This window comes from Macrosteles quadrilineatus, unplaced genomic scaffold (assembly GCF_028750875.1).
Source record: "Macrosteles quadrilineatus isolate MER2022 unplaced genomic scaffold, UCM_ALF_1.0 Scaffold_2__2_contigs__length_208266976, whole genome shotgun sequence".
Taxonomy (NCBI): domain Eukaryota; kingdom Metazoa; phylum Arthropoda; class Insecta; order Hemiptera; family Cicadellidae; genus Macrosteles; species Macrosteles quadrilineatus.
The window spans coordinates 169,861,269-169,887,695 of record NW_026542595.1 but is presented as its reverse complement, the minus strand read 5'-3'; the positions used below and the strand labels follow the sequence as shown (position 1 = coordinate 169,887,695).

At 34.5% G+C, this 26,427-nt stretch overlaps 2 protein-coding genes across 3 annotated transcripts in view; both read left to right on the top strand.

The window, feature by feature from the left end:
• The window catches only part of LOC128987286 (uncharacterized), a 64,808-nt gene extending 55,144 nt beyond the window's left edge, over nucleotides 1-9,664 (top strand). Inside the window, exons 4-8 of one of the 2 annotated variants that reach the window (XM_054408052.1) lie at nucleotides 4,217-4,377; nucleotides 6,071-6,288; nucleotides 7,163-7,305; nucleotides 7,852-8,115; nucleotides 9,362-9,664. In XM_054408052.1, the coding sequence (XP_054264027.1) occupies nucleotides 4,217-4,377; nucleotides 6,071-6,288; nucleotides 7,163-7,305; nucleotides 7,852-8,115; nucleotides 9,362-9,598 (1,023 nt within the window). In that variant the 3' untranslated portion in view covers nucleotides 9,599-9,664. Of the gene's footprint in view, nucleotides 1-4,216; nucleotides 4,378-6,070; nucleotides 6,289-7,162; nucleotides 7,306-7,851; nucleotides 8,125-9,361 lie in introns of both variants that reach the window. The other variant, XM_054408051.1, reaches the window with a different exon arrangement.
• Nucleotides 9,665-15,550: 5,886 nt separating this feature from the next.
• Nucleotides 15,551-25,524, top strand: LOC128985132 (uncharacterized). The gene is made up of 4 exons (XM_054404513.1): nucleotides 15,551-15,611; nucleotides 22,783-22,841; nucleotides 23,906-24,194; nucleotides 25,207-25,524. Exons 1-4 carry the CDS (start codon nucleotides 15,582-15,584, stop codon nucleotides 25,522-25,524), a joined length of 696 nt encoding a protein of 231 aa, XP_054260488.1. The 5' UTR covers nucleotides 15,551-15,581.
• The last annotated feature ends 903 nt before the right edge of the window (nucleotides 25,525-26,427 follow it).

Here is a 26,427-nt window from a genome sequence, read left to right as displayed (position 1 = left end):
GGGTACTATTGAGCAAAGATTAGGCTTACACTGAAGATTATTCGATATTGGGGTACAATGGAAATCAACTTTACCGAGACATGGCTCGATCCCTAGGTTCTGAGAGATAAACTGGAAAATATCTCTCAATATTCTAACATCAATATTTGTTTTTAACTGTTTACGAACTCAGTATTCTAAACTGTTATACTTATATAAAATTGCATTAAGTTATTCTAAGGTACTGTTTAGTTGTTTTAGAGTATTGCACAACTGCTGCTTAATATTGAACAGTGTAGGCCTGTATTTATATGTTGTAATTCACCGACAACGTCGTTGCTCAATACTGTTTGGTATTGTACATAAATGCACAGTTGCTATTTTTTATCGCTCAGTTGTTCCTTAATAGTATTCACAATTGTTCAGTTGTTGCTCAGTTGCTGCTCTGTATTGCACAGTTGTTCATCTGTACCATACCAGAGAATAATACTCTTGTACAGTTGTTACTCAATACTTTTTACTTTTTAGTACCGTACAGTATTGCACATTTACTCATCGACATTTTACAGTGTTGCTGCTCTGTATCGCTTAGTCGTTCCTTAATATTGTACAGTTGTTGTTAAGTATTACAATACTTAACAACAACTGTACAATATTAAGGAACCCAGTACCGTACAGTATTGCACATATACTTATCGGAATTTTACAGTCCTAAAGAGTAATGCTGCTACTCTGTACCGCTTCCATTCCTTAATAGTGTACAGTTGTTGTTTAGTATTGCACAGTGTGTATAGTTGTTGTTCAGTATTGTACAGTGTGTACAGTTTTTGTCCAGTACTGTACAGTTTGTACAGTTGTACCATTGTACAGTTGTTGTTCAGTATTGTACAGTGTGTACAGTTGTTGTTAAGCATTGTACAGTGTGTACAGTTGTTATTCAGTATTGTACAGTTTGTACAGTTGTACCATTGTACAGTTATTGTTCAGTATTGTACAGTGTGTACAGTTGTTGTTCAATATTGTACAGTGTGTACAGTTTTTGTTCAGTATTGTACAGTGTGTACAGTTGTACCATTGTACAGTTGTTGTTCAGTATTGTACAGTGTGTACAGTTGTACCATTGTACAGTTGTTGTTCAGTATTGTACAGTGTGTACAGTTGTTGTTCAGTATTGTACAGTGTGTACAGTTTTTGTTTAGTATTGTACAGTGTGTACAGTTGTTGTTCAGTATTGTACAGTGTGTACAGTTGTACCATTGTACAGTTTAGTACGAGGTCGGAGGTCCCGTAATGGGCGTCTGAATGTTTGTCTTCAATTATCACACCTTGTCAAACACTCCCCGGTTCTGTAACCTCTCTTTTGCAGCTGTGTGACTTGCTTCTTAAGCTTGTTCAAATATTTGTTGAATCTAACATTTCTGTAGCGAGTAATTAAGCATTCAAGTGGTCCCAGTTTAGGCATATCCACGAACTAATTGCGCAAATAAACTCAATTTCTATAGTGAAGATTTATTTCTGGCCTTCCTCACCTTTATCCATAATCCATAATGTACGTTAGGTAGTAACAAGACCAGGGTTTGGACCGTTCCCTTTCAAAACGTAAAAAATGCAACTGACGTAAAAACACACAAACATAAAATAAAAATCCTTCAAATGTAGTATTGCATAAATTTTATCCTCATTCTCTTGAATAACAACATTTATTTGACACCTGTCGTCTATTGACGTTCAAGATGAATGCAGCTTTCCAGCTATTTATCTTGGACTACCATATTTTAACAGTTAGGCGATAAATATTAAATTATATTTTATTTGTAATGACCACTGCCCACTAAGACACTGATACAAGTTTATCACTAGGTTTATTTACATTCCTCACAATAATTAAGACTACAGTAGTTCATGCCTTCACACGAGTCTCTTGATCACCTCTTTACAGCTTCAACCATAAAGTAAAACAGAACATGGATATAAAGCATAAATTTTACAACATCACCTCAGTAGTTCTACTGATATGTTGGCTGTAAAACGGCTGTTGGTATGTGGCGTTGTAAGGTCTAACGACCCAAGTATAAAACAAACGCCTACATAAAAGTATCGAGAAGAAATGCCTCCAAGCCTTCGCGTGTAGTCTACTTTCACCTGATGTTGAACTTGAACCTTGGCACAGCAAAGTCTCGGGTCGCTGAACTAGAAACGTTTAACGCTACTCTGCATTCTTGCTGGCTTTTAAAATCTATGCAAATGTTGAGTAGATTTAATTAACACTGTTAGGTTGACTGGTAGATTAATAGTCGTTTGGAGCTACTTTGTGTGCTGATTACGTAATCGCTTAATCTTTAAAATTATATACGAGTACTTCAGTTTGAATTTCGGATTAACTTTTAGTAGATGGGGTGCAAATTATACGTTAGCATTGTACGATTCTTTAAACTGTTGTTCTTTATCTATAGTTACAAAAAAAGTACTTGTCGTGTTATCTAACAAAATGTCCAAGCAGCAAGGACATTCTTCTGTAGAAAATGCTTAGTTGTTCTTATAGTAGTACTACAAGGATGTTTTAAAAAAGTCAATGATAAGTCACACATGGAAAGCCGGGACCATTTGAGAGATTATAAAACGAACTATAAAATACACTTTATTGAACGTCGATGAATTTATATACTTTCGGCCGTAATGTGTCAAATTCAAACTTCAATCTAGTGGATATCTTTTCATACAATTATTTGGGTCTCTTATTTTCGTAAACAAAATTTCCAATGCTGCATAACCTAATAAAGCTAAATATACACTAAGGGGAATGTTTCAGGACATTAAGAAAACATTTAAATTAGCCTCTTGAAGACATGGTAAATTTAAGACGTTTTCTGAAGACCTGGTTAAAAATGTTGTTAATCACAATTTATCAATAACATGAGGCGCCTTGCTATGATTATGACTTGATAGTTTGAACCAACGCTACATGTGTAAAGAACAAAAATTACAGCTCCCCATTAAAGAGACAAGAGTTTGTTGCCATCCACTTCATAAATGTTGGGAAACGAGTTGGTGTAGTGGTAGAGCGCCGAATTTCAGTCCCTGAGGTCCTGGGTTTGATTCCAACCAGTCGCTACTGGATTTTTATTTAAATGATGATGAGACCCCCTAGACCTAACCTGAAGTTATGTGGAAAACGAACTTCGGGGTAGAATCCTAGAGAAATAAAATAAATGCCATATTTTTTACATCAACATCCACACCGAAGAAATCTCAATCACGCCCAGTACCCTCCCCTCTCTCTCTCTCTCTCTCTAAAAAAAAGAAACATACACGTCCAAGACTAATCTGTAGGCAGACAACTCTTGGCAGACTAAATCCGAAACTATCTGCAAAGCTCGAAATCCTCAGAAACTACAGTGAACCAAAGAACAAAAGAGCTTTCACTAGCTAAAAATAGATTCGCTCACTATCTCGGAAACTATCTCAAGCTCAATCTCACCTCCAAATCTCTATTGGCCGATTACAAGGATCCGTCGTGACCATCTGGGTGATCCTCTCACACCTAGGTCTTTGTCGGCGCTTCCTGGCCGTGGCGATCGAATATCGGCAACCGGCGATACATCGGTCATTGACCTGGCGGCCTCGTGCTCTGCCTCCTGATGACACATTGCCTCGGGCACCTCCTCACCCTCCTCCGTCATCGATCACGTGTGTTGACGTATGTTGACTGTGTGTGAGTGAATTGATCACAACTATCTTGGCTAGAGAAATTATCGTTAGGTGGAGTTTTAGGTATCCATCACCACCCTGGTATTTTAGGTTACCACCAATAGTTTTTAAGGTGTTCCTGAACGCTAGCACCGTTTTGGTTGAAATTGATTTTGGAATTGAGTGCGTAGGCGTAAATACTTTTGTCCTCTCAAAATTCTCTTCTTCACCACCCAACAATCAAATTGACGTCTGTTTACTGCGTGTTTAAGTGAATTTATCACTGAAAGTCTGTCAATGCTAGAGAAAATAACCAATTTTCTGTACAAACATTTCCAATACACAATAATCTTAACTCGAACAGTCCTCGACGTTTTACATTTAAACATTTGTACATGGAGTAAAAGAAAAATATATGCATATGTCCAGTGCTCATATTACGAATTCATTTCACATTCTACAAGAAGGATGTCCTATACTCAATCAAAGGTCTTTAATATATAATCTTACTTTTCAAGAGATTTATTTATTGATTTTCCTGCACCTCCAGGGGATCCTGATCGCCGCTCTCACGGTGGTAGCGTCCGCCACCCCCTACTACTACCCCCAGCAGCGACAGCTGTTCTACCCTGTACCACAGTACTCGCAGTACCCACAGTACTACCAACGACAGGTGTACTACGCTCCACACTCTGCAGCTAACCTTGTTTCGTAAGTATTGTCAAAGCTCGATGTGAAAAAATAGCTTGTGTTTCAACAATATTTGGATTACTTAGCCTGTTTGCATCTTCTCTAGCTTAATTACGTTGAACGAATTGGACCAAATCATATCACTATAATTATTTTTGTTCAACACTTTTATTACTTGTAATCCGTTTGAGATGGTACGCAACTGGGAGTAACATTATTGAAGAATAAGTAGCAGTAGCTTACATAGTTACTGGTTAAGACGAGCCATTATTTAGCCAGGACAGTTTACAAAGAGCCCAATGATCAAGTAGGGCTGGGCTCAGGTTCAAAACACAAGAAAGTATGACTTTTCTGAAGATCAATCCGAAAACCTGTGACTTGTTAGGCAACACTAAAACCAAGCTGTTAAAAGTGTAACTGGTAGCTTCATCTGTAAATAGCTCCAAGAAAGGAAAATTGAACTAGAATAAATTGTAAGGGCATGATATAATCACAATCTTCAATTTTGGAAGCGAGCTCTCTAACCAATTAGCTAGTATTATATGGCATTAATAAACACTTGTTGAATCTTATGGCATGTTCATTGGGCGTCAAATAATAAAATACTCATTGGTCAAGAGGATATTAGGTGTTTCTTTCATTTAGTTTTCCATTTGTCTCATATCTTGTCTTCACGGGTATCAACATAATCCGTTCTTCAAAGATGTTCCGACCAGACGCCGGTCTTTTTTCAATCCCAGTTCTTGCTCGTTTTTCGTCTGATCTTTAGTCTCGCTGAAGCCCGATTGTTGCGTAACCACTTTTTGCGCATTGCCCTTGAAACATTAAACGTGCTTGAAATATTATTAGACGCATTGTCTTCACGGGATGATGAGATATTTCCTCATGCTTCAGTAGACATAAGTAATGTAGGTCTTCTCTTTGTTCTGGCCATATTTTAGGAGCTACATTTAGGAGGGTCTTTTGTAGTTATTTTGTATTATTAACAAAACTACATTACTAAATAACTAAATACATTATATCTCTGTGCTATTCCTCAACTTAGTAAAATAATGGTAGTATCAGAAAAGATATTCTTAGTATCAAAGTTAAATTTACGACTTAAAACTTTACTCCAAGAACCCTCTCGATCGAACTTAAAGAAGTACTAAGATGACGTATGAAAGAACGTGAGACACGTGAAAATGATGTTTATGCTCTGAAAAGGTAGCAGGGCTACAATTGAATGTATTTTATACTCACCTCTTACTAAGCATTGCGTTCAACTACGTACCATAACGTGTCGTTACATTACAGCAATGAGCTTAATACCCAAGAAATTCATTAGATTTCGTAAGCCTTTTGAAACGTCTAGCTAAGACATGTCATTAGATGAGTAGAGTCTAAACTTAGGGATTTTAATCTATACATTTCCTGCTAGCTACAGTTACTCACCTAGTTAGGAGATGTCTCTAGATGTACAGAATCTAAACATCAGTCTGTTAAAACTTTGATTTTATAAGTTTCTCACCACTGAGCTATGATAGCAGTTACACAGCTTACATGTCTAAGCTACATTATGATCAGACCTATTCAGGATTTGGCAAATTACTCCTCTTTTAGCTTCTGCTAAGTTGAATCATCACTTGAGACATTATGTAATCCTGAGTTTAAAACTCACTATTTTAAGACTTTCCTCAGTATTTTACATAAGCATCATTACACCTCTGTGCAGGCCAGTCCCAGCAGTACGGTACCCTGTGGGGGCGCCCCCAGCCAAGTCCGTGGTCTACTACGGAGCGCCCGCCTTGGCTCCCTACCCCAGCAACCTGGTGTACGGCGCTGACGAGGGTGCAGAGGAGGGAAGCTACTTTGGAACCTTCTTGGAGAACTTCACATCTCACTTACCAGCAATCTGGCCCGGCTTTGGCAACGAGGCGGAAAGTGGTAGTGGTGAGTAGGGGACTTAAAGTCAAGCAAAAGGAAACCTAGATGATATACATCTATACCTATATCAACGAAGGAAGGTCGTGCTTACGGATATTGGAAGAAAGTAGTGTTTATGGCATAAAATGACTTTACCTTGCTACACCTATTATTGGACTGTTTTTATTCATAATCCGTAAAAAACAAATACACTGATTCGCTGATGGACATTAGTCAATCAATGAGCATGAAGTAATGGTAACATGGAACTTGCCATGCTGGTTTAATAATACAAGGAAATCTTTCTAAACTGCCTGGTTTTAATTAGAATGAGAGTTAGTGTATCTATGCGGGGTTGCCATGATAAGTTAACCAAAGTCTATTTAAAACCGAGAGCATTTCAAAGTATCTTTTTTATGGAAATCAAAAATTTTGATAAAAAACTTAATGCTCTTTTAATTGCACTAGAGTCAAACGATCTTAAGTATTTTGTATTACTTAAAAGTGTTTATGACTCTTGAACAAGTAATCATAAAGAATCAAGGAGAAGAAGGAAGTCTGTATATTTTCCATATTTTTACTATTACAATGTAGATTTACAAACATTATGAATCATTTAGGTACCTCCTGGAGAGGGGTCTAGGGAGAGCACCATAACTTGATTACACATTTTGAAAATTTAAGTTAATCCAGTGCAAAACATTTTTTTAAACACAAAAACTAATAAAAACTAATAAGCACTATTTTGAGAATTACAACAAGGACAGATACGTTAACTTAAAAATCAAAGAGGCTGTTTTTGTTTGACACGAAATTAGTAACAAAAGTGAAGTAAAATTACCAAGTCCAAGGTTTACTTAAGTTTTGCTTCGATTTAATTTGTCGTATGTGTTGGTTCCAGCTGCCGAGGGAGGTTCAAGTCCTGCTGCAAGTCCTGAGAAGATCGAACAAGCGTCCAACAGCGAGAAACCTGCCAAGGAGGGTGAGGAGAAGGAGAAGGAAAACGAAGCCGAAAAACCCCAAGATCCTTCAAAGGTGCAAAAGGTAAATAAGGAACGTGGTCTACCAAATATACCAAATATACGACCTATTTGTGTTAATATGATAGACACTTTGTCAACAATTTTTACTTTGGGGAGTAATTCTGACAAAGCATTTGAGTAAATCGACATGGTTAATGACATTTCATCATATGCATATTGCAGTTGTTTTCAATCATTCATGACCTTAAATAGTAATATTTATGATTATGGCCATTAAGGTATATCAGGTATAATTGAAAATTACAAAACTGTCACTACAACATATCTTTTATGGCATATAAGTGTTGGTGAGAACAGAAAAATATTCTATGTGCCATGATTTAATGCTTTCACAACAACACCCTGCAAAAATTGTCAAAGTAAGCTATTTGGTATAACTACTAAATTTTTTTTAAGTAATTGTCCACACTCTTACTATTATCCTGTTACTCTCGTCACATTCTTAAATGTTAAGTGTAAAAATTGTTTCATGATTTGTTCCTGATGGCAAGAGACCCTATAACGTTATTGTAAACTAATGTATTTGCACTTCGCTTCCTCTTTATAGGTAAAAGGAGCGGTAAAGGGAGTCCCCCAGAAGTACGTAGTGTTGGGTCAGCCTCAGTTCTTCGGCAACTTCGGACTCCAGAGAGTCAACCCAGCTGCAGTTCTGCCAACCGCTAACCAGGGTGCAGTCTCCAGCTACCTGCTGAGGAACTACCCAGGACCTCAGTACAGGCTTGGCCCTCAGTTCCCGGTTTACCCCCAGCCCCCTCAATTTGCTCAAGCACCAGTTATCCCTCAAGGACCCCAGACTGCTCAGGCACCTCAGGTACCTCAGGTAAAAAGTTATTTCTTCTCCGTGTACTTAAAAGATTGTAATTCTTAAATCTTAATAGTTAATATCAATTGAATACTTAAACTAAAAGGCTTGATGGAAGGGGCTGACTGTTAAAAAAGACTGGAAGTTCGATTGTAAAATAACCATTTAAAACTTCAGCATGAATAAATTAAATCGATTTCTTCAATCTGGCAACACAGAGAATCAATAAATTGATATATAGTACTCATTCCACCTACTTTTGCCAAAGTTTTTCTGTGAAATTCCGAAAAATTAACTTCTCATATTAGATCAGAGCAAAGAAAGCTTCTTGAGAAAAGGGTACCAATAAAGCAATTCCTTTGTTGAATTACAAAAAAAGCTACTAAAAAGGCGACTTTTTTTAATTTTTAAACCAGCTAGTATATTGCTATGAATCCTTAAATAATCCAACCCGATTTTATATGATTCATACTGCTTGACGTATCACATGAATACAAAGATGCTTGCTGAAAATACGTGGTAATATTCTGTCACCAAATATTTTTGTTCCAGTGTGCACAATCAATGGTTAAAGATAAATTTCCTCTTACGTTGTGAGGCAAAAAGATTAACTTGTTTTTCATACAGTACTAAACTAATCTCTTTAACTTACCTTAGATCTTACAGTTGCAGATCCTCTTTAATCCGAACCCTGTAATACGAACGTCCACTAATCCGAACACCTCACTGCTGTACTCTATACACAGTACAGTAGTTCTTTATTGTATTCTGTATTTATTGATATACGCACCATAATTATTTCAATCGTAATGTACAGTACTGTTTATTCCCTACGTTTACTACTGTATTCAATAAACACTGTATTTTACTTTATAAAGTAATTTTCACTTTTCCCTAGTATTCCCTATTATGTAAAAACAAAAATAAGTTCTGTAATCCGAACTATTCAATAGTTCGAACTACCCCCGGTCCCAATTAGTTCAGATTAAAGAGGTTCTACCTACTCTTTCTCTTTACTTGACTCCTTTTCTCCAACGTTTTGCATTTCTTCTTCAGCCCCTCCAACAAAGTTCTTTTTGGATTTGAACCACCAGCGGGGGTTTTACACCAATACTTAGACACTAACCCATGTGTGTTGGCACTAATCATCCTTCATGACTTCCTTCCAATTGAAAGCTGTCCATACTTTGTTTTCTCTTGCCATTTTCTACCTATATTCCAAAGCAAGTTTGTCATAATTCACCATGTTCCTCAGGCCGCTGACAACCCCGAAGCCGAACTGATCCCTGCAGGACAGCCAGGCGCTGCCGCCCTTGGTTACCAGAAGCTTCTGAAGGAGGCGGCGGCGGAGGCGGCGAGGCAGAGCAAGGAGTACGACGACGCTTCAGTCTCCGTGGAGGCGGCATCTCAGGACTCCCAGGACGACAAACCGGAGGCGAATTCTGACGACTCGGAGGATAAGAACGAAGAGGAGACCGGTACTAGCGATTAGGCCCATGTACATACCCGACTGTTAGATTCCTGTGCCAACTCTCAATAAACTTAGTCTTTTACAATAGTTCTTTGTTTCTTCCATTACCTTTTCGGGATTCAATTGCCAGTACAATTATCATCCGTGATTTCGCAAAGTATTTTCATATCAGTCAATTGAGTTTGTTTATTTGCTTTGAGTTAAATTCTTTTTTTGAACTACTTCGTCTAGTTTTCCTTTGTATTTTGACTACAAATCTGTAAATCTGTAAAGCTTTCAGTATTCTGTATTCAGTAAGGAACGCAGAAAGTTCCAACATTTTACGGTCTTAAAATTTGATGCTGTAAGTGTAGTAAAGCGAGATAGTGCTACGAAAGTAAGTGCTTTTGAATTAATCTACCTTTGACTTAGTTTGGGAAATATATAAATTTATTCACAGTTAAGTGTAGTACGGATTTCAGAGAGCATTTGATTTAAATCCATACTATAGCGATTATTTAATTTTTCAAACAGCAAGTTAGTTGGAGAGTTGAGTGAAGCTGGAAGATGACTTGCATGATGACAAAGGGATCTCAGGTACTGGTTTCATTCTTCTTGGTCTATCTTTTTTAATTTAGTTTCTCATAGTCATATTAATTTGACCCTTATGATAGGTTGGAGGGTTTCAATAATGTAAGTTTGAAAATCCTTTGATCTTTTCCATATTTTAGAATAGTAAATACGGTTGTGAATTGGAATTTAAATATTTTCTCTTAGAATAGTTTTACTAAATATGATGCATTTTAGTTGTTAAGTTGTCTTCATTTTTTTATAACATTTTCACTAAAACGTGTACAATATAAATAAACACTCTAAAATGTAAAATGTTTATCACTTCCGTTAACAATGCTAAACATATAAACATACCTTGTAAAGTCAAAATAGGGTAACATGGTTAACGAAAAGATTATTAATAGTAAATTAGTAAGTTTAATTTACTTTAAATTACTAGGCAATTATCAAAACTATATAATTCAAACAAAAACTGTTTTATGATAAACTGATTTCGAGGGTGGTGACAAAATCTGTTCTGTTTATTGTATTGAAAAATGTTTCTTGAAACTGGATACAATAATTCATGGTATTATATTACATCTGACAAAAACGATTTCCTTTTGAAATGCTGAACACCAAATTATCTTTAACATCTCACTCATTGTCAAACTATTCTTTAGAGCAGTTCAATTAAATTATTTTATCACCACCGTTTAACACTAATATTATGCTGTTCCGGTCTATTTACCAACAAAGTATATCACACAAAGAATTCTGGAGGCCACAGTACACGGGTTCCTAAATCAAGGTTTATCCTTAGATCCTCCGTATTTTCTCGTATCCTGCAAGGTTTGACCCTTTCTTTCATTAACGACCTTCGCGGTTTAAACCAATGAACCTCACTGTTTAGGTTTGGTTACACACTTACAATTTGAAGTGCTTCCTTCACATAGGTTGTATTGGTAATGGTGATTTTACTTGTATGGATTATCTATTAGAAAAATTTAATTGTTAGTGGACAGTACTGGTATGAGGGATATTGCATAGGTTTGATCGAGAATATCTTATCCATGTATCTGCCCTGAAGTGTCAAAATCTATCCATTTATCGTACGTATGTGGATATCGTTATCATGACTGTGCATAAAAATGTTAAATAAAAATAGTACTGTATCAAAGTTAGTTAAATTAGTCATTAACTACTAACATTTACGTGTAACTTATTAACTTATATCAGCTCCTTATAAAAATTCCGAACCTAAAATAGTTCTTCTAAGTTGTTTTCAACGTTAATTTTTCCAAGCGGTTGTAGTTAGATACGAATAATGAACAACGAATTTTTTTCCTCAAAAATAAACATTTGACAAAAGATTTCATGAAAGCTTTCATCGTCATAGTCAGCTGAATTTCTCATTTTCAAATCCGCAAAGTTAAGTATTTAAGTATCGGTGCGTCAATACAGGCAAGAATAAATTATCAACTCTCTAGGTTAACCCTTGGGTTGTACTAGTTGCTGTCTGTGGATTCACATTACCTGATTCATTGCTGTTTTGGTTCAATAATTACCTCAATATAGGAAAACTACCCGTAAAACATACCAGTTTATTTTTACAACTTAGAATAATGATTAAAGGAAGAAAAATGTCATGCATGATTTGAATCAAAAATCAATTAATTTTAACCTATTGATTTGGTAATTTTGTTTCTAGGTCCGACCATAGCCCAGGCCAAGCCCAAGGCTATCGCTTTGGCAGGCCCGGGGGGCGTGGCAGCAGCGGCTCCAGTAGGGACAGCCCTGGTAGGTCCAGGGGGGATGGCCATCAGTGCTCCGGAGGCAACAGCTGTGGCGGGAGCCAAGGGGGCGACGTCCTCTGGAGCCATCTCTCCAGCAACCACGAAGGCAGCGTCCAAAGCAATCAGGACCAACCACCTGGCCAGACGGAACTACAACTTTCTGCTCAACCTGTGATAATCGTTTAAGTAATGACTCGTTAGAGTATAAATGATAAAAATCTTCACTCAAAACCCTTAGTAAAACCCTTCAAGAACTAAACTCGTAAATCCAAAATCCATACAGGGTATGTTATGAATCTTGATAAAAAAAAATAGTAAACTGAAATCTTTGCTTATTTTCAGATACAATATTTAAACGTATAATAGTAGTATACAGTACATATATACGGAAATCAGATGGAATCCATCATTCCTTGCGGCAATGTTAAGGTATTATTTCATCACTTGCAGGAAGTGAGCAAGAAATTTGATTTTGTGAATTTATCAATTTATATAACTGTGCTTGCAATTTCGTATGTAATATAATGAACTATTTGACAAACTAATATCTTAATCATCGATCATATTATTTGTTGATTCGATTAGTATTTTCCTAACAAAAAAATCAGTAAAGGCTACAGCCACAATTTGTTCGGATTTGAAGGTTTCTATGATCAAAATATTGAATTGTTGCTTTTTCAAACTACTTTAAACTGTTGAAATCAAAAATATGTTTAAAGTTTTGGATGAGTTTAAAAACTGAAATTCACACTACCGTGAGACAAAAATGCTTGATTGGCCTCAAAATAACTGACGTATATTGTTATCATTGAAGATGCATTTATAAAATGAATGATTTATGAAATGAACGAACGATGCTTTGTTTTTTTAATATCGGAAACGTTATGTAAGGGCCAGGAAACTCAGGTTTTGAAAAAGAATTTTAAAATAATACTTTTGTTTAGTTTAAAAATGTGTTTATTTGTACTATTAATTTATTTAAAATGTATTTATTATAAACTATCTGTGTGTATTTATAAATAATTGTAACTATATAACTGAAGCTGTGACAAGCCCAAGTGCCAATGTTGTACTATTCGTTTTATGAATAGTTATGAAATGTTCACATAATAAACATTGAAAAAAAAAACAGCTTGATTTATTTACTCTTTCTTGTGTGTATTAAACTTCTAAACGTTTACAGTAGTTTCAATAACATATGCATTACTGCTCGTATGTGAGTATTTAGAATGAACATAGTTAATGTAATTTGACATGTATGTTTACCAGCAAGGTAGTTAGGCAAAAATTAAAAAATCAGGTTTACAAACTTTTTATATTGCATAGGTTATACTTTTAGGAGATTCTTATTCAATGCTACTTACATTAATTGTAATGTTGTTATACATGAACTAACTGTTAGTAGCCTCAAATCAAAAGACAAACTAATAATATTTTATTGTTTGGATAAATTAAACAAAAATTTTACCCACTCGTGAATTTGTTAATTAAATTATCTGGAGAGAACGTAATTTATTTTAGTAAATTTGTATAGTGACGTGCTTATGCCTCTGCTTATCCCAACGATGCCGATCTACTACTTAAAATCGTTCAACAAAGAGAGACAAGTAACGGTAAAAATAGATAAAAGACATTTCGTATCGTAACTATTACCAATGTTTTCTGCTATATTCAAATTAAAACACTTAGCACAAAATAAACAAATCACCTACGATCTGCATGACATTTCAAATACCAAACAAATTTGGAAGTTTTTGAAAGTTTTACTTTGAAGGAAGTAGAAGTGGCTCGAAGAGTAAGGCTTTGAAATAGGGATGTTAATATATATATTAATGTCTCTTAAAGGGTACAAGCCTAGAGGTAAAACATTTAAGTAAGTATACAGGTTGATTGGTACTGAGTGTGACAAAAAGTTTTTGGTGTAAGTACAAAGTACATGAAGTGTGATTATTCACATAAAATGTTACCAAGTCTAATAATTAGTTTCCCAAAAGATTATTTTATGTTTTTCAAAATTAACCATGCTTTTAAACTTAATACAGCGATTTCTCAATTACCTGTATATGGATTTGAGTAGATAATGTCATTTTCGTGTTCTACATTCAATTTTGAATAAGAATTATAGAAAATAATGGAGGATCAGTTGTAAAAACTTCACTGTAAATAGATTCAAAGATAAAAATTAAGATGTTTCATAAAAATTTAAAAATCAATGGTCTATTGCATTTTTCATACCCTGTATACAAGAAAGTGTTGGAAAATGTTAAAAACTGCGCCATTTTATAAGCGTTCCAACCATATGCTACACTATTGAGGTTTAGATATTCTTGTGTTTGTTTTAGTGGTTTGAATACCAGAAAACAGGGAACTTTTTTACTGTGTTTACTGTTTAAGCTAAAACAAAAATACAACTTTTGCTTAATACATGCCAAAATCTATGTAAATAGTTAGACATATTTATAGTATAGTATAACTAGCTGTGTGCCGGTTCTACGTACGGGAATCTTATAGTAAGTTGAAACCTTCTTATATTCAGCTCAGCAGTTAATTTGCATATTTAGTGTGCATTTTCCCAGATATGCTGGCAAAACTATAACTGTATAAATACATATAAACCTTCGCAAATACAATATCTGAAAGTTTCAAGCCAAAACGAATGCTTCGCAATTAAATTAAATGGGAGAAAATTTTACAAAAATAAAACAAAATTGTGTTTTTGGTGGTTCGTTATTTTGTTTTTAAAGAAGCAAGGCCATGTTTTATTGCCAAATACACTCTCACCAATCCAGTAAATACAGAAAAATGATTTGAACCTCGATCGGTACTCTAGTTTTCTAGGAGTGCGCCGCATAAAATGACATGTTGGCGTCACAGACAGAATGGACAGACAAACAGACAGATAGACAAACAGATAGATAGACAGAAATTGAGATAAGACTCAATTCGGCTTTCTTAGGTTATGAAACGTAAAAATACCCAAAAACTGCATGATTCTAAGCAATGTACAGACAGAACTGTAATTGTATTTATATAGAAGATGTACACTAACGCATCGTAAAAGACTAAAACATTTGAATCACTTAATTAACAGCTGTTTGTTTCCAATAGCAAATTAAATTTAAAACACGTTTGAAGTAATTTTGAGAGCTTGTCTTTAAATGAAAACCATTTTAGTTTCGTAACATAGTTTGTTCAAATAATGGTGCAATATAACGTAAAAATATAGTTCATCACACGGGCAAAAAGTGTCTTTTCGACCCGAGCTAAAGTTTGAAACGAACTTAGGTCGAAAAGAGTCACTTTACGCCCTACCGATGAAATACATTATTTCATGTTTCTTATTGTTGCATGATTGCTTATGTTAAATTGTAACTATACAATTACAATTTTCAATGTATTTAAAGTTGTTTTAACTTTCAACACACAACCAATCCTGACACACAACGATACTTAAAACCCATTAAATGTAATTGAGTACTCACCAGAAGACCTTCGAAACCCGCTAAAAAAGTAAAACGACACCTTGGTGACAAACGGAAGTACAAGTCATGGAATGTGTGGAATTGTCAACATGTTTAACGGTCCACAGATGACTAGGCCTAGGAGAAGGTTGACAAAACAGTGGACTTGAGAGAGGTTACGAAGACGGAAGGAGAGGGAACAGAGAACGTCCAGTCATGGTAGAGATGAGCCGCAGCAACCTACAGGTAACTGACCAGTAGATAAGTAGCAGATAAGTAGTCGTAGTAGATAAGTAGCAGATAATTAGTAGTAGTAGATAAGTAGCAGATAATTAGTCGTAGTAGATAAGTAGCAGATAAGTAGGGCGTAGTAGATAAGTAGTAGATAAGAGTTACAAAATTAAAATATACTTACGCATCAGTTACCATGTAAGGTGTGAAAAGGATTTTATTTCATGCTCATCTTTCTCATGACAGCTTAAGCTCAGCAGCATTCTCTAATCACAAATCACATTTAAAAAATGCACTGTATGAATTAAATTTTGCACCTATGACAACTGCGTAGGTAGATTGAAGTCAAGGATGTTCAACAAGTGAAAAAGGTTACGGTAGATAAGTATTGGAGGTGGGGTCAGAAGTAACTAATTAAGTGGAATAGTAGAAGGTAGGGTAAGATAAGAATTGTGTACGAAATGGTAAGATAGAGCAGTGTTATAAGAGATAGGTGTCTGCTTGATAAAAAATAGTTATATGAGATAAGTGTGTGCTTGATAAAATAAGGTAGCTAAAAGAACAAAAGTATGGATAGATAGGTGAAAAGAAGAAGATCCTATCATTTTTAGAAGAAGGTCTTAGGGAGATGATTTGGTTATAAGTAATTGATATGATATATATTTTCAAGTCATATGTTAGGTTTGTAGCAGATTTTTGGTAATAACAGATAAGTATTTATCAATAGGTTGTAAGTATATGGAAGGTAGATGGTTGATAACAAGAGATTAGCAGATTGGTAGGATATATACTAGATAAGTAGTTGATAACAGACTTATTAAGTAGCTTGCAAAAATGCAGTTAAGGAACCGATAGTTATGAAAACGTTAGAATATAGTAAATACTTCCTTTCGTACTGTAAGTTATTTATTTTACATTTAGTAAGTAGTAAGACAGTAAAACTTTAGTTAGTGGACTGTTATTATTAGTTTTATTGTAGATACAAAATACAGTAAAAATATTTCAAAGGCTATTCAAACATTTTAATATTCCAGGTTAAGAAAACTTTTTTGAGAGCTTCACACAAATCAAACTAATATTTGAAATAATAATAATAAATATAATAAGTTCAAAAATAGTTTTCATGAATAAAATTATGATTAAAAACATTGTAAACGAAAGAATAAAAGCGTGTACTAAAATAAAAGAATTATATAACAACTACAATAGGCTATACTATTTTAATTCATTTAAAAAATAAGTTATTTAAGAACGCGTTTATAAATACCATTGAGAAAGGACTTTTGCTAGTGGAACTTAATTGTTGTTTTCCCTGAGAAAAGCTCGACCTCCTGATACTCATAGTAAACTAACAAGGGAAGCAAATTTTAGCAAATGTTCTACTCAAAATATCAATATTACTAGATATTATTACCATTGAAAAACATTCAGAAGGTATTGATGATAAGTTGAATTTTCCTATTGATATGTGCGAGTAAAACGTCAAACGATTAACAAAAGCTGAAAATTTGTGTCTTACTATGTATCCTGTTTGCCTGTAAAACGAACATAGCCTTAGATATAGTCAGATTGGAACGAGACGTCGCTTTGGATGCCAGCTGATCATGTTTTGGTTTTATTTATTTTGTAAAACAAGTTTTGGATTCCGTCCCTAAAAGGAAAGTTGGAAGCAGGTTTGCGAACAGAAGCTCGTAGCTTTAGTTCCAGTTGGCGTTTTTTTTGTACACGTAGTCCTATGTCATGTTAAAAGAAAGACTACGCATTGATTAAATGCTACATAAATTATATAGATTACAAGATTTTTTATTTCGTACATAGTTCGACGTTAATTCAAATAGAAATGGAAAATATAAAATTTTTATTTGGGGATCGAGAATTGAAGCAACACCATCCGACATGATTATATACAGTACAATTTTAAAAATTACAAGACCCATATACACACAGTTTTTTTGTTATAAAACTATTAACAACTGCTATACATATATTTGTTTATTATTTTAACTATTTTTTTATATGGTAAATTAAACACAAATACAAAATAATTAATTGCTATACCTTTTGGTCCTAGAAGACCTCGTCAAACATTTCTTAGCATACCATCGTCATTGTGATCATTAGTTTATAAATATATGCGACATTGATTTTTTAGGTATACTCTTCGAGATTACTAGTCCATCCAATTAGTTATTTTGGTTGAAATATATTTTCAGAAACACCATAAGCCACCAGTTCAATTCTGTTTCTACATAATATCATAAAGAAGTATAGTATATTTTCTCTGTTTAGGGGGGGGGGGGAATAACTACAACGGACTTGGCTCCAATTTGACCAAAAGGTAGGCCTACATCATGAATCTGGCAAACAGTTACCTATAATTTGGAAATCCTCTCGTGGATGTAATGTGCACTTTGATCAATTACATTATGGACATCTAGAAAAGGCCAGGAATATTAAATAGGAAAAATATTTTTCATAAAAGGTGTTTTTCTTCATAGTATTGCACGAGCCTAAGTAGGACAACACGAAGGGTTCTCAATATATGTAAAGGACGTTTCGGTAGCCTGCACACGTGCGTCTTCAGGTCAGATAATGGCTACAATCAGTGATATAGTCCAGGCGCTAAACGGGTTGAGTATGCACTGAAAGTCTGACAGAATTTGACTTTTGATTATTGTTGGGGATATCTAGTAGATGAAAAAAATCGATGATGTCGCATTTCTAGGGTGGTCACAACTCGGGGGGGAGGGGGGGGAAGTTGCGCGGGTCATCGGTTTACGTTTCCGCGTCTAACTCACAAACGGTTAATGATATAAAGGTGAATTAAGCGTATATCTACGCCTAAATATATTGTCTTTTAAAAAGGTTATTACAACCTTTCTTCTATCTTCTATACTTTAGGCGCTAATCAACATTTATTGCAAAAAATAAAATTTAAAAATACTTTAAAATGAAATATCGGAAATATTGCGCTTGTTTAGGGCATGTTACAAACTATTTATGGTTAGAAAAACTAACAAGTAGTACAACAACACCAAGTTTAAAGAAATCCGTGCAAAAACAACAGAGCTACGTTGATTTCAGTAAGAGTAAACGTGGAAAATTCGTAGTAGTACCGAGGCGCGCATGGACGGTACGTAGCCCACAGTCAATATAGGTTTGATGTTGTAAGTAACTATGGGAAAGCTGAATTTTTCTATGCTGTTAGACCATGTTGAGATGAGCATTTTCCCAAAAGTCCCCACTCCTACCCCTTTGTGCTTTCCTCTACCCCCCCCCCTTTTAGATAAATTTACAGTCTCTTAGAAATTAAGCTATAACTTTAAAACGGGTAAGGATAATAACGCAATCTTTTATTAATCATTTTGCGTTACGATATTCTACAAAAAGTGTATTTACCATGGTATCCTAAATATTCATAGTTAAAAAATATCATAAACATAAAAAAAAATATTTTTTACGGATTAATTCATGAAACTTTTCTTTGTAGATTTTTTATACGAGGTCGCACAACAAAATGTTTGATACAAAATTTGGGGTGCATAGTTTACATTTTAAAATGATACATAGCTATTAACAGTTTGTTTGCATATAGTGGTTATAGATAGTTCAGTATATTGATTTTACAGGACTCTGGCTTTTTTGTGCACCGCAACAATGAAAAAAATTACGTATATTATGGTTTTTGTATTTGAATTTGCCGCTTTATATAGATTATATTAACGTTTTGTAGCTCATTCAGTACATATACAGACTGTAGTGGATACATATGAATGAATATCGTGCATTTGCTGCTGTACGCCAGAGCCTCATTTTATTATACAGGGTGTCTCACCTAAAGTGAACCAATAGATACATTTTTTATTATGAGATATAGAGTTAACTTCTTATGGGACACTACCCTTTATTTTAAGATGTTTTTTAGTGGTTTCGAATTTTAAAAATATGTTCACCATTTTCCAATATGGCTGACAACTTTGTTAGTCCTATGGAATACCCTGTATTTTATGATTGTTTTAGAATGTAAACGCACAATTTTTAAACCTTTTTATTCTTGACATTTTTCTCTAAAGCTACTTGTTTAGGAGTTACATCGAAAAAGAAATGGTTTGTGAGTACATCCTGCATCCTGTAGCTCATAAACGAGTAAGTTTAAGAGCGGAAATACAAAGAATAAACAAGTTTTCAAATCACATCTACATTAAAAAAACCATAAAATAAATTGTTCCAATGTCAAAGTAAGCTAGCATTTTTGAAAATGGTGGCCATTTTTAAAACAACAAAATCAGTATTTTTTTACGTATTTTATATATTTTTTGAACGAGGACTTATATGTGACTTATTTATTCTTTGCACTTTCTCTCTCAACTTACTCGTTTATGAGCTACAGGATGCCGAATGTACACCACAAGCCTTTCTTTTAGATATAACACGCTGTAACTCCTAAATGGGGTAGGTTTAGAGAAAAAATTTCACGAATAAAAAAATAGCTTCTAAATTCTAAAAGAATACTAATATACAGCGTATTCCATAAGAAATAAAAAAGTTGTTGGCCATATTGGAAAATGGTGGATATATATTTTTTATTCGTAACCATCCCTAAAAACATTTTTTACAAATAAAAGGGGTCGTCTAATAAAAAGTTAACTCTATATGGAAAATAAAATTTATGTTCACTATGTAATCTCAACCGGGATGAAACGTGTACCCTTTTATAGCAGAATGTCCAATTTAAAAAAAAGATACGTAAATTTTGGTCTAACAACTTATATTTAAATGAATATGAGTTTTTTGGAATTTTTAAATGGCAAAGATTGGCGGGCACTTGGAAATTATCTTAAAGAGGCGTGGAGTAAAGGGTGGGAATTGATAATGGAGTATAATTATTAAATTTAAGAATTGAGATATCAATACAAAAATTGGAAAAATCTATGCAATTTAAAAAATTTATAAAATATTGTTTGTTTAGTATCTATCAAAGTAAATTATAAAAGTAACAGGTTTGTTTTATGAATTATTAACTGTTTGTAGGAAAAATTCAGATTCTCAGTAGGCTACATTTAAATTTTATTATTCATTCAAATGATATCTGATCTATTAGTATGTAGTGCTATTTGTGTATGTTCTGTAGTGGAAATCAGTTTATTTTATGAATAATTGTAGGCTATGTGATTCATGGAAGTTTTTTAAACTGTTTTAAAATATTTTAAAATCAGTGTGTCTAACACAAAACAGACGGTCTTTGACCATTGTTCTTTGCATTTAAATAAAAAACACTGTATTGATATTTTATTACAATGAACACATTTTCTTCTTCTTCTTCTTCAGAAATCTATAATAATTCTTTTTAAATATTTATTCATCTAATAAATCTTTTTGTAGATTATCGTAACGCGAAATGATTAATAAAAGATTGCGTTATTATCCTTACCCGTTTTAAAGTTATAGCTTAATTTCTAAGAGACTGTAAATTTATCTATAAGGGGGGGGGTAGAGGAAAGCACAAAGGGGTAGGAGTGGGGACTTGTGGGAAAATGCTCATCTCAACATGGTCTAACAGCATAGAAAAATTCAGCTTTCCCATAGTTACTTACAACATCAAACCTATATTGACTGTGGGCTACGTACCGTCCATGCGCGCCTCGGTACTACTACGAATTTTCCACGTTTACTCTTACTGAAATCAACGTAGCTCTGTTGTTTTTGCACGGATTTCTTTAAACTTGGTGTTGTTGTACTACTTGTTAGTTTTTCTAACCATAAATAGTTTGTAACATGCCCTAAACAAGCGCAATATTTCCGATATTTCATTTTAAAGTATTTTTAAATTTTATTTTTTGCAATAAATGTTGATTAGCGCCTAAAGTATAGAAGATAGAAGAAAGGTTGTAATAACCTTTTTAAAAGACAATATATTTAGGCGTAGATATACGCTTAATTCACCTTTATATCATTAACCGTTTGTGAGTTAGACGCGGAAACGTAAACCGATGACCCGCGCAACTTCCCCCCCCCCTCCCCCCCGAGTTGTGACCACCCTAGAAATGCGACATCATCGATTTTTTTCATCTACTAGATGTCCCCAACAATAATCAAAAGTCAAATTTTGTCAGACTTTCAGTGCATACTCAACCCGTTTAGCGCCTGGACTAATAAGGGACTTGCGTGGTCGCGTCGTCTTGGCTAATCCATTGTTGTCACAAGGACGGTAGATTTGTGTCTATTGAGTTTACCAAATTGCTTCAAAATTACTTCGGTTGCAACTTCAACAAAAACTATATTGCGCTGGTTACTCATGGAACTAGCTTACAGGAACTAAGTGAAACTGTCAGTAATTGTTATACGTGTGAGGTAAAACGTTTTGTTATTTAGTTAGGATTGCAATATTATTTGTTTATTGCAAGGTTTTGTAGGAAAGGAACTTAAAAAATGCATTTCTATAAGTTATCGGAAATTTAATGAGAAACACAGGAAATAATTTGAGATAGTTATCAAACATCAAAATAATTAAGAAAAATAAACATACATATGCCTTTGGTCTGTACATTTGATCGATAGAAATACCATGTTTAAGACTATCTTGCCAATCTTGTCAGTATGCAGTAAATTTAAAGATCAATTTCAGTTTAGGAGTCTCATCATAAGTTTCGATCAATTTCAATTTAATTTCAGATTTTGCAGCCAACAATTGATAAAAAAATTCAACTCGAGTGAATTAGTCACAAAGAATCCATGGGTGCTTGTTTGGTTGAAATTGAACTCTAGTCTGAGATGATATAGATATTTTCTGCAACTTATTGTACTTAAAAGCATATTTAGAAAGAGATTAATGTTGAAAGATGGAACGAAACTCAGTCATTATATCAAAATCGATCATAGTTTACTGAACGCAAAATTGTTTAAAGGATTAATATAAAACTGTTATAATACCTAATCAGCGGTGACAAGAAATTCCAATCCATAATATTGGAACGATTCACAATAGATTTCACGAGAAGCCTAATTGGATCACCAAGATTACAAACATCGAAACCCCTATATGTATATCTTGGAAATCTGGAGACTACCTTACAATTAAAACCTAAGGATTACTCTACGATAACCAGATAGACAATGTTTTCCATAAACTCTCCCGTATAGAACAAAGACTAAATATGTGATAAGTATAAAATGTAAAATGTTTCAGATCCTAGCGACGTTGACGATGGTGACCGCTTCCTGGGGCCACCTCCTGGACCTGGACGGGTGAGTGGTGACCTCCAAGGGTCGCGGGTATCTTCCTCAATGTCGCGGGTGACCATCCGAGTAAACTGCCACCGTAAAACCGATCCGTCTCACAGCTTGTATCAACAAACAACCAACACCGTGACTCGTACAGAGCGTTCACTTTGTGGACTGGGAATACATTACTTTAGTCTTCTACGGACGCTAGACTATTTTGCGTTTCAAAAAAAATTTTCGATTTGAGATTTTTTTCATGTGTAGAGCGAAGTATTATCTTTTCTAGAGTTTGAATATCGTACAATGTTATGGCCATAATTATTTCCGGAATACGTAATGTATCTCTTACGCTCAAAAAGTGGCCTCCAAGTAAATCGTTGAAGTACATAGTTGCTACATACTAGAAACATAACCTTTAACATAAGCTTATGTAGAATGCTAGATTGCATTTTGTAACAAAATAAACATTATGGCAACACACCAAATAGGGAGACACTCATTCGGTGATTGAAAACATTATTTGATAAATGTCTGGTCAAAAAAGTTATAAGGAAACCAGTTGAAAATATATTCTGAAATATCTCGCTATATAACATTCACTCACTCTAAATGTATTGAGCTGAATTGGTTGGAAACTTGGCATGTTGGATCCTTCAAAGATGTAGTAAGACGTGATGTTAAGATCTTTTTAACAGATTAAATGTTAAATAGAGAGAAATATATTAATAAAGTAAAATGTAAAGTGAAATTTACATACTTTATATATACACTTCAGAAATATATATTCATCTTAAACAAGTATAGACATTTGACAAAGAAAAGTCGCTAGTATTTAGATTTCCAAAACAAGGTTGGAAACAATATAGTGGAAGTAAACGTAGTGTAACTAACTTAGAAAAAAACGTTAAATTTTTTCTCTAAGCTCAATTTTTTTTTATGAAATATGACTAAAATAAGAAACAAAATATGACACTCTATTAACTTATAACACTAACACTTTTAACTAACTTTGACACTCAATTATTTTTTACTCTTAGAAATTTGTACAACCCTTATCTCGTCCATAATCTTAACAAATGTTGTTCCAGTTACCACCATTGGAGGTACAACCTCCCCCATGGCCCTCACCCTCTGGATGTCCCTCCCGTCCACCTACCTCCACTGAGGTCGGCACTTCCACCCCTTCCTCTACACCCTCCACCTCAGATCATCCTGGTCCCTGTGCATGTCCGAGGGACGTTCCCACCCTTCATAGAACGCATCGTTCAGAGGATTCAGACTTGGTGGTCCTTCTACAACCCCCCGGAGGAACTTACCCGTCCTCCTCCGACCATGGACGAGGCTGTCACAACTAAACCTAACAGCAGCAAGAAAAAGGTCGGTTTAATAAACTACTTAGAAATGTTATTATTGGTGATTTCTTGGATGTGACAAATTTAAAAAATTTATTTTCTCCCATATGATCGAGATGTGTAACGAATTAAATGATTGATTCTGTAGAGTAGATCGTTATTACGAAATGTTGTCGTTGTCTAAGTATCTATATTTATGGACAGATTTCCCCTTAAGTAATTATACCAGTCAACCCCGAGAACTGAACACAGAGTACATTATGTAATTAGAAGGTCAACGGTTCGATTCTTAAGAGTCGCTAGATTTTTGATTGTTCAAATTTTGATGGCTATCCTTGATTATTGGGGGTTCTGGCTAAAGGAACAGTTGATCTCACATTGCAACAAAGCAATACTAGGAATTTCACTCAATCATTCACTTACCATAATAAAGATTAAATTTTCCCAAGCTGCACCTCAAATGGTAATGATAATAGGTTAATGAAAATTCAAAGATACATAAGTTTTTTCAAACTCAGTAGGATATTAAAACTTAGGAAAACATAGGTTCATTCTGGCTTGGCTATTAGAGTCTTGGGTTTAAACTATAATTTAGTACCTTATTAGCATTGTATGATTTATTGAGGTTACGTTCAATTTTTAGACAGAAGTGTAGCTTAGCTTAAAGGTAATATACTGACTTTCCTTTAAAATGTCGACCATACGAAAGTAGGTATTTTAAGCCAAGTATGAATGGAGATGAGTGTAGTACGAGTGGTGCGATCTTGTAGTCTTGTAAGTGACTATGGCTGACATATTCCGTAGACACAGCTGTTAATAAATAGCCCATACAGCCTATGGCAACTAAGAGACCTACTGTTTATAGTGGAATCCGAACCACATTTTTGTCTTGTAGGTAGTACCATTGAATAGTCAAAGGTAGTACTCACGTTATGAACTATATGAACTAACGTTAAGTCGTAATTATCTGATGAAATACTATATACAAAATTGCAATTCACGTCTATAATTTAAAAAATGCACAACTATATTTACAGCCTACAATTGCCACGACCACTCCAGTACCAAAACAAGAAGCGGAAACAGAATCAACCCCAGAGGCTTCGGAGACTCCGCAGGTTGAAACAACCACTTCCACTCCAGAAACTTCCGACCCCACGGTATCCACCTTGGCCGTGTTCGAGGTGACTCCCTCGGGCTCTGCCCCCTCGGAGGAGACGGAGGAGCCCATGCTCATCACCCCTGAGAGAGCGAGTCTCCTAGGAGGTCAGAAGGAGGCGTACCTAAGGTTCCTACAGACGGGGACAATCCCACCATACCTGGAGTCAGACATCATAAATGAGACTGAAGAATAACATGTGTATTGCCTTAAGGTTATTGAGTGTGTTTTTAAACAGGGGTTGAAAAACAGTGCTATGTCAAAAAAGTTGTATAAATTTAATTTATTAATATTGCAATAAAGTAATTTAACGATGAAACAATAAACTTGTATTTGGGTACGCTATTAGAATAAACGAACAATGGGATAGTCACGAAAATATTTTTCTCTAATAATTTTGAAGGTAATGCCACAAAACCTATTTCAGTAAGCACAATTTTTATGAGTATTTGGTAAGTGGGCACTCCAAAAGGATTCAAACAAGGCAGAATGGCTTTTAAGTTCCAATAAGTATTTAAGTATTTTATTAAATAAATTATTTTTCTGTAAATATGCATTTTCCTGCACTTTCCTCATCATTTTAGGATAAGATCTTTGAAAATCACCATTAAAAACTAAGCCAGTAATACACCTTTCCAGTGTATGTTTAAATTTATGATTTCCATGACCAAAGATCTTAAAAACAAGGGTTTTGGATACAATTGTTCGAGAAATCCCACGGTATAACATAAATAATCAAGGTCATATACCTTCAGTCCAAGCGAAGCAGTTCCTTTTTTCAGTTCAATGACTATGAATATGAATAATCCGGGATTGGAATTCGACAAGGTCTTCAAAAACATGAAAAACCATTATCGCAGCCGTTACTTGGGGGTTTATATACATATAAAACATTCAACATTATTTTGGACTATATCAAAAAGTCTTAAAAAAATTCTGGTTAGAATTTATTAAAAACATAATCGTATTGGATAGTAGGGGAGTAACGTTATTTTATAGTTTCAAGACTTCTCCAAACAAAATAAAATTTTCCCAACTAAGAGACCAACAAATTTTACGAATTGCATAGTGGATTTTTAACCAACGTGTCATGGTATCA

Bases quoted from the DNA above. Each gene is read 5' to 3' on its own strand.
- LOC128985132 (XM_054404513.1), top strand. From the start codon at position 15,582: ATGGTAGAGATGAGCCGCAGCAACCTACAG. The intron at 15,612-22,782 runs GTAACTGACCAG...AAAATGTTTCAG, and splicing joins TGAGCCGCAGCAACCTACAG to ATCCTAGCGACGTTGACGAT. The intron at 22,842-23,905 runs GTGAGTGGTGAC...ATGTTGTTCCAG, and splicing joins CACCTCCTGGACCTGGACGG to TTACCACCATTGGAGGTACA.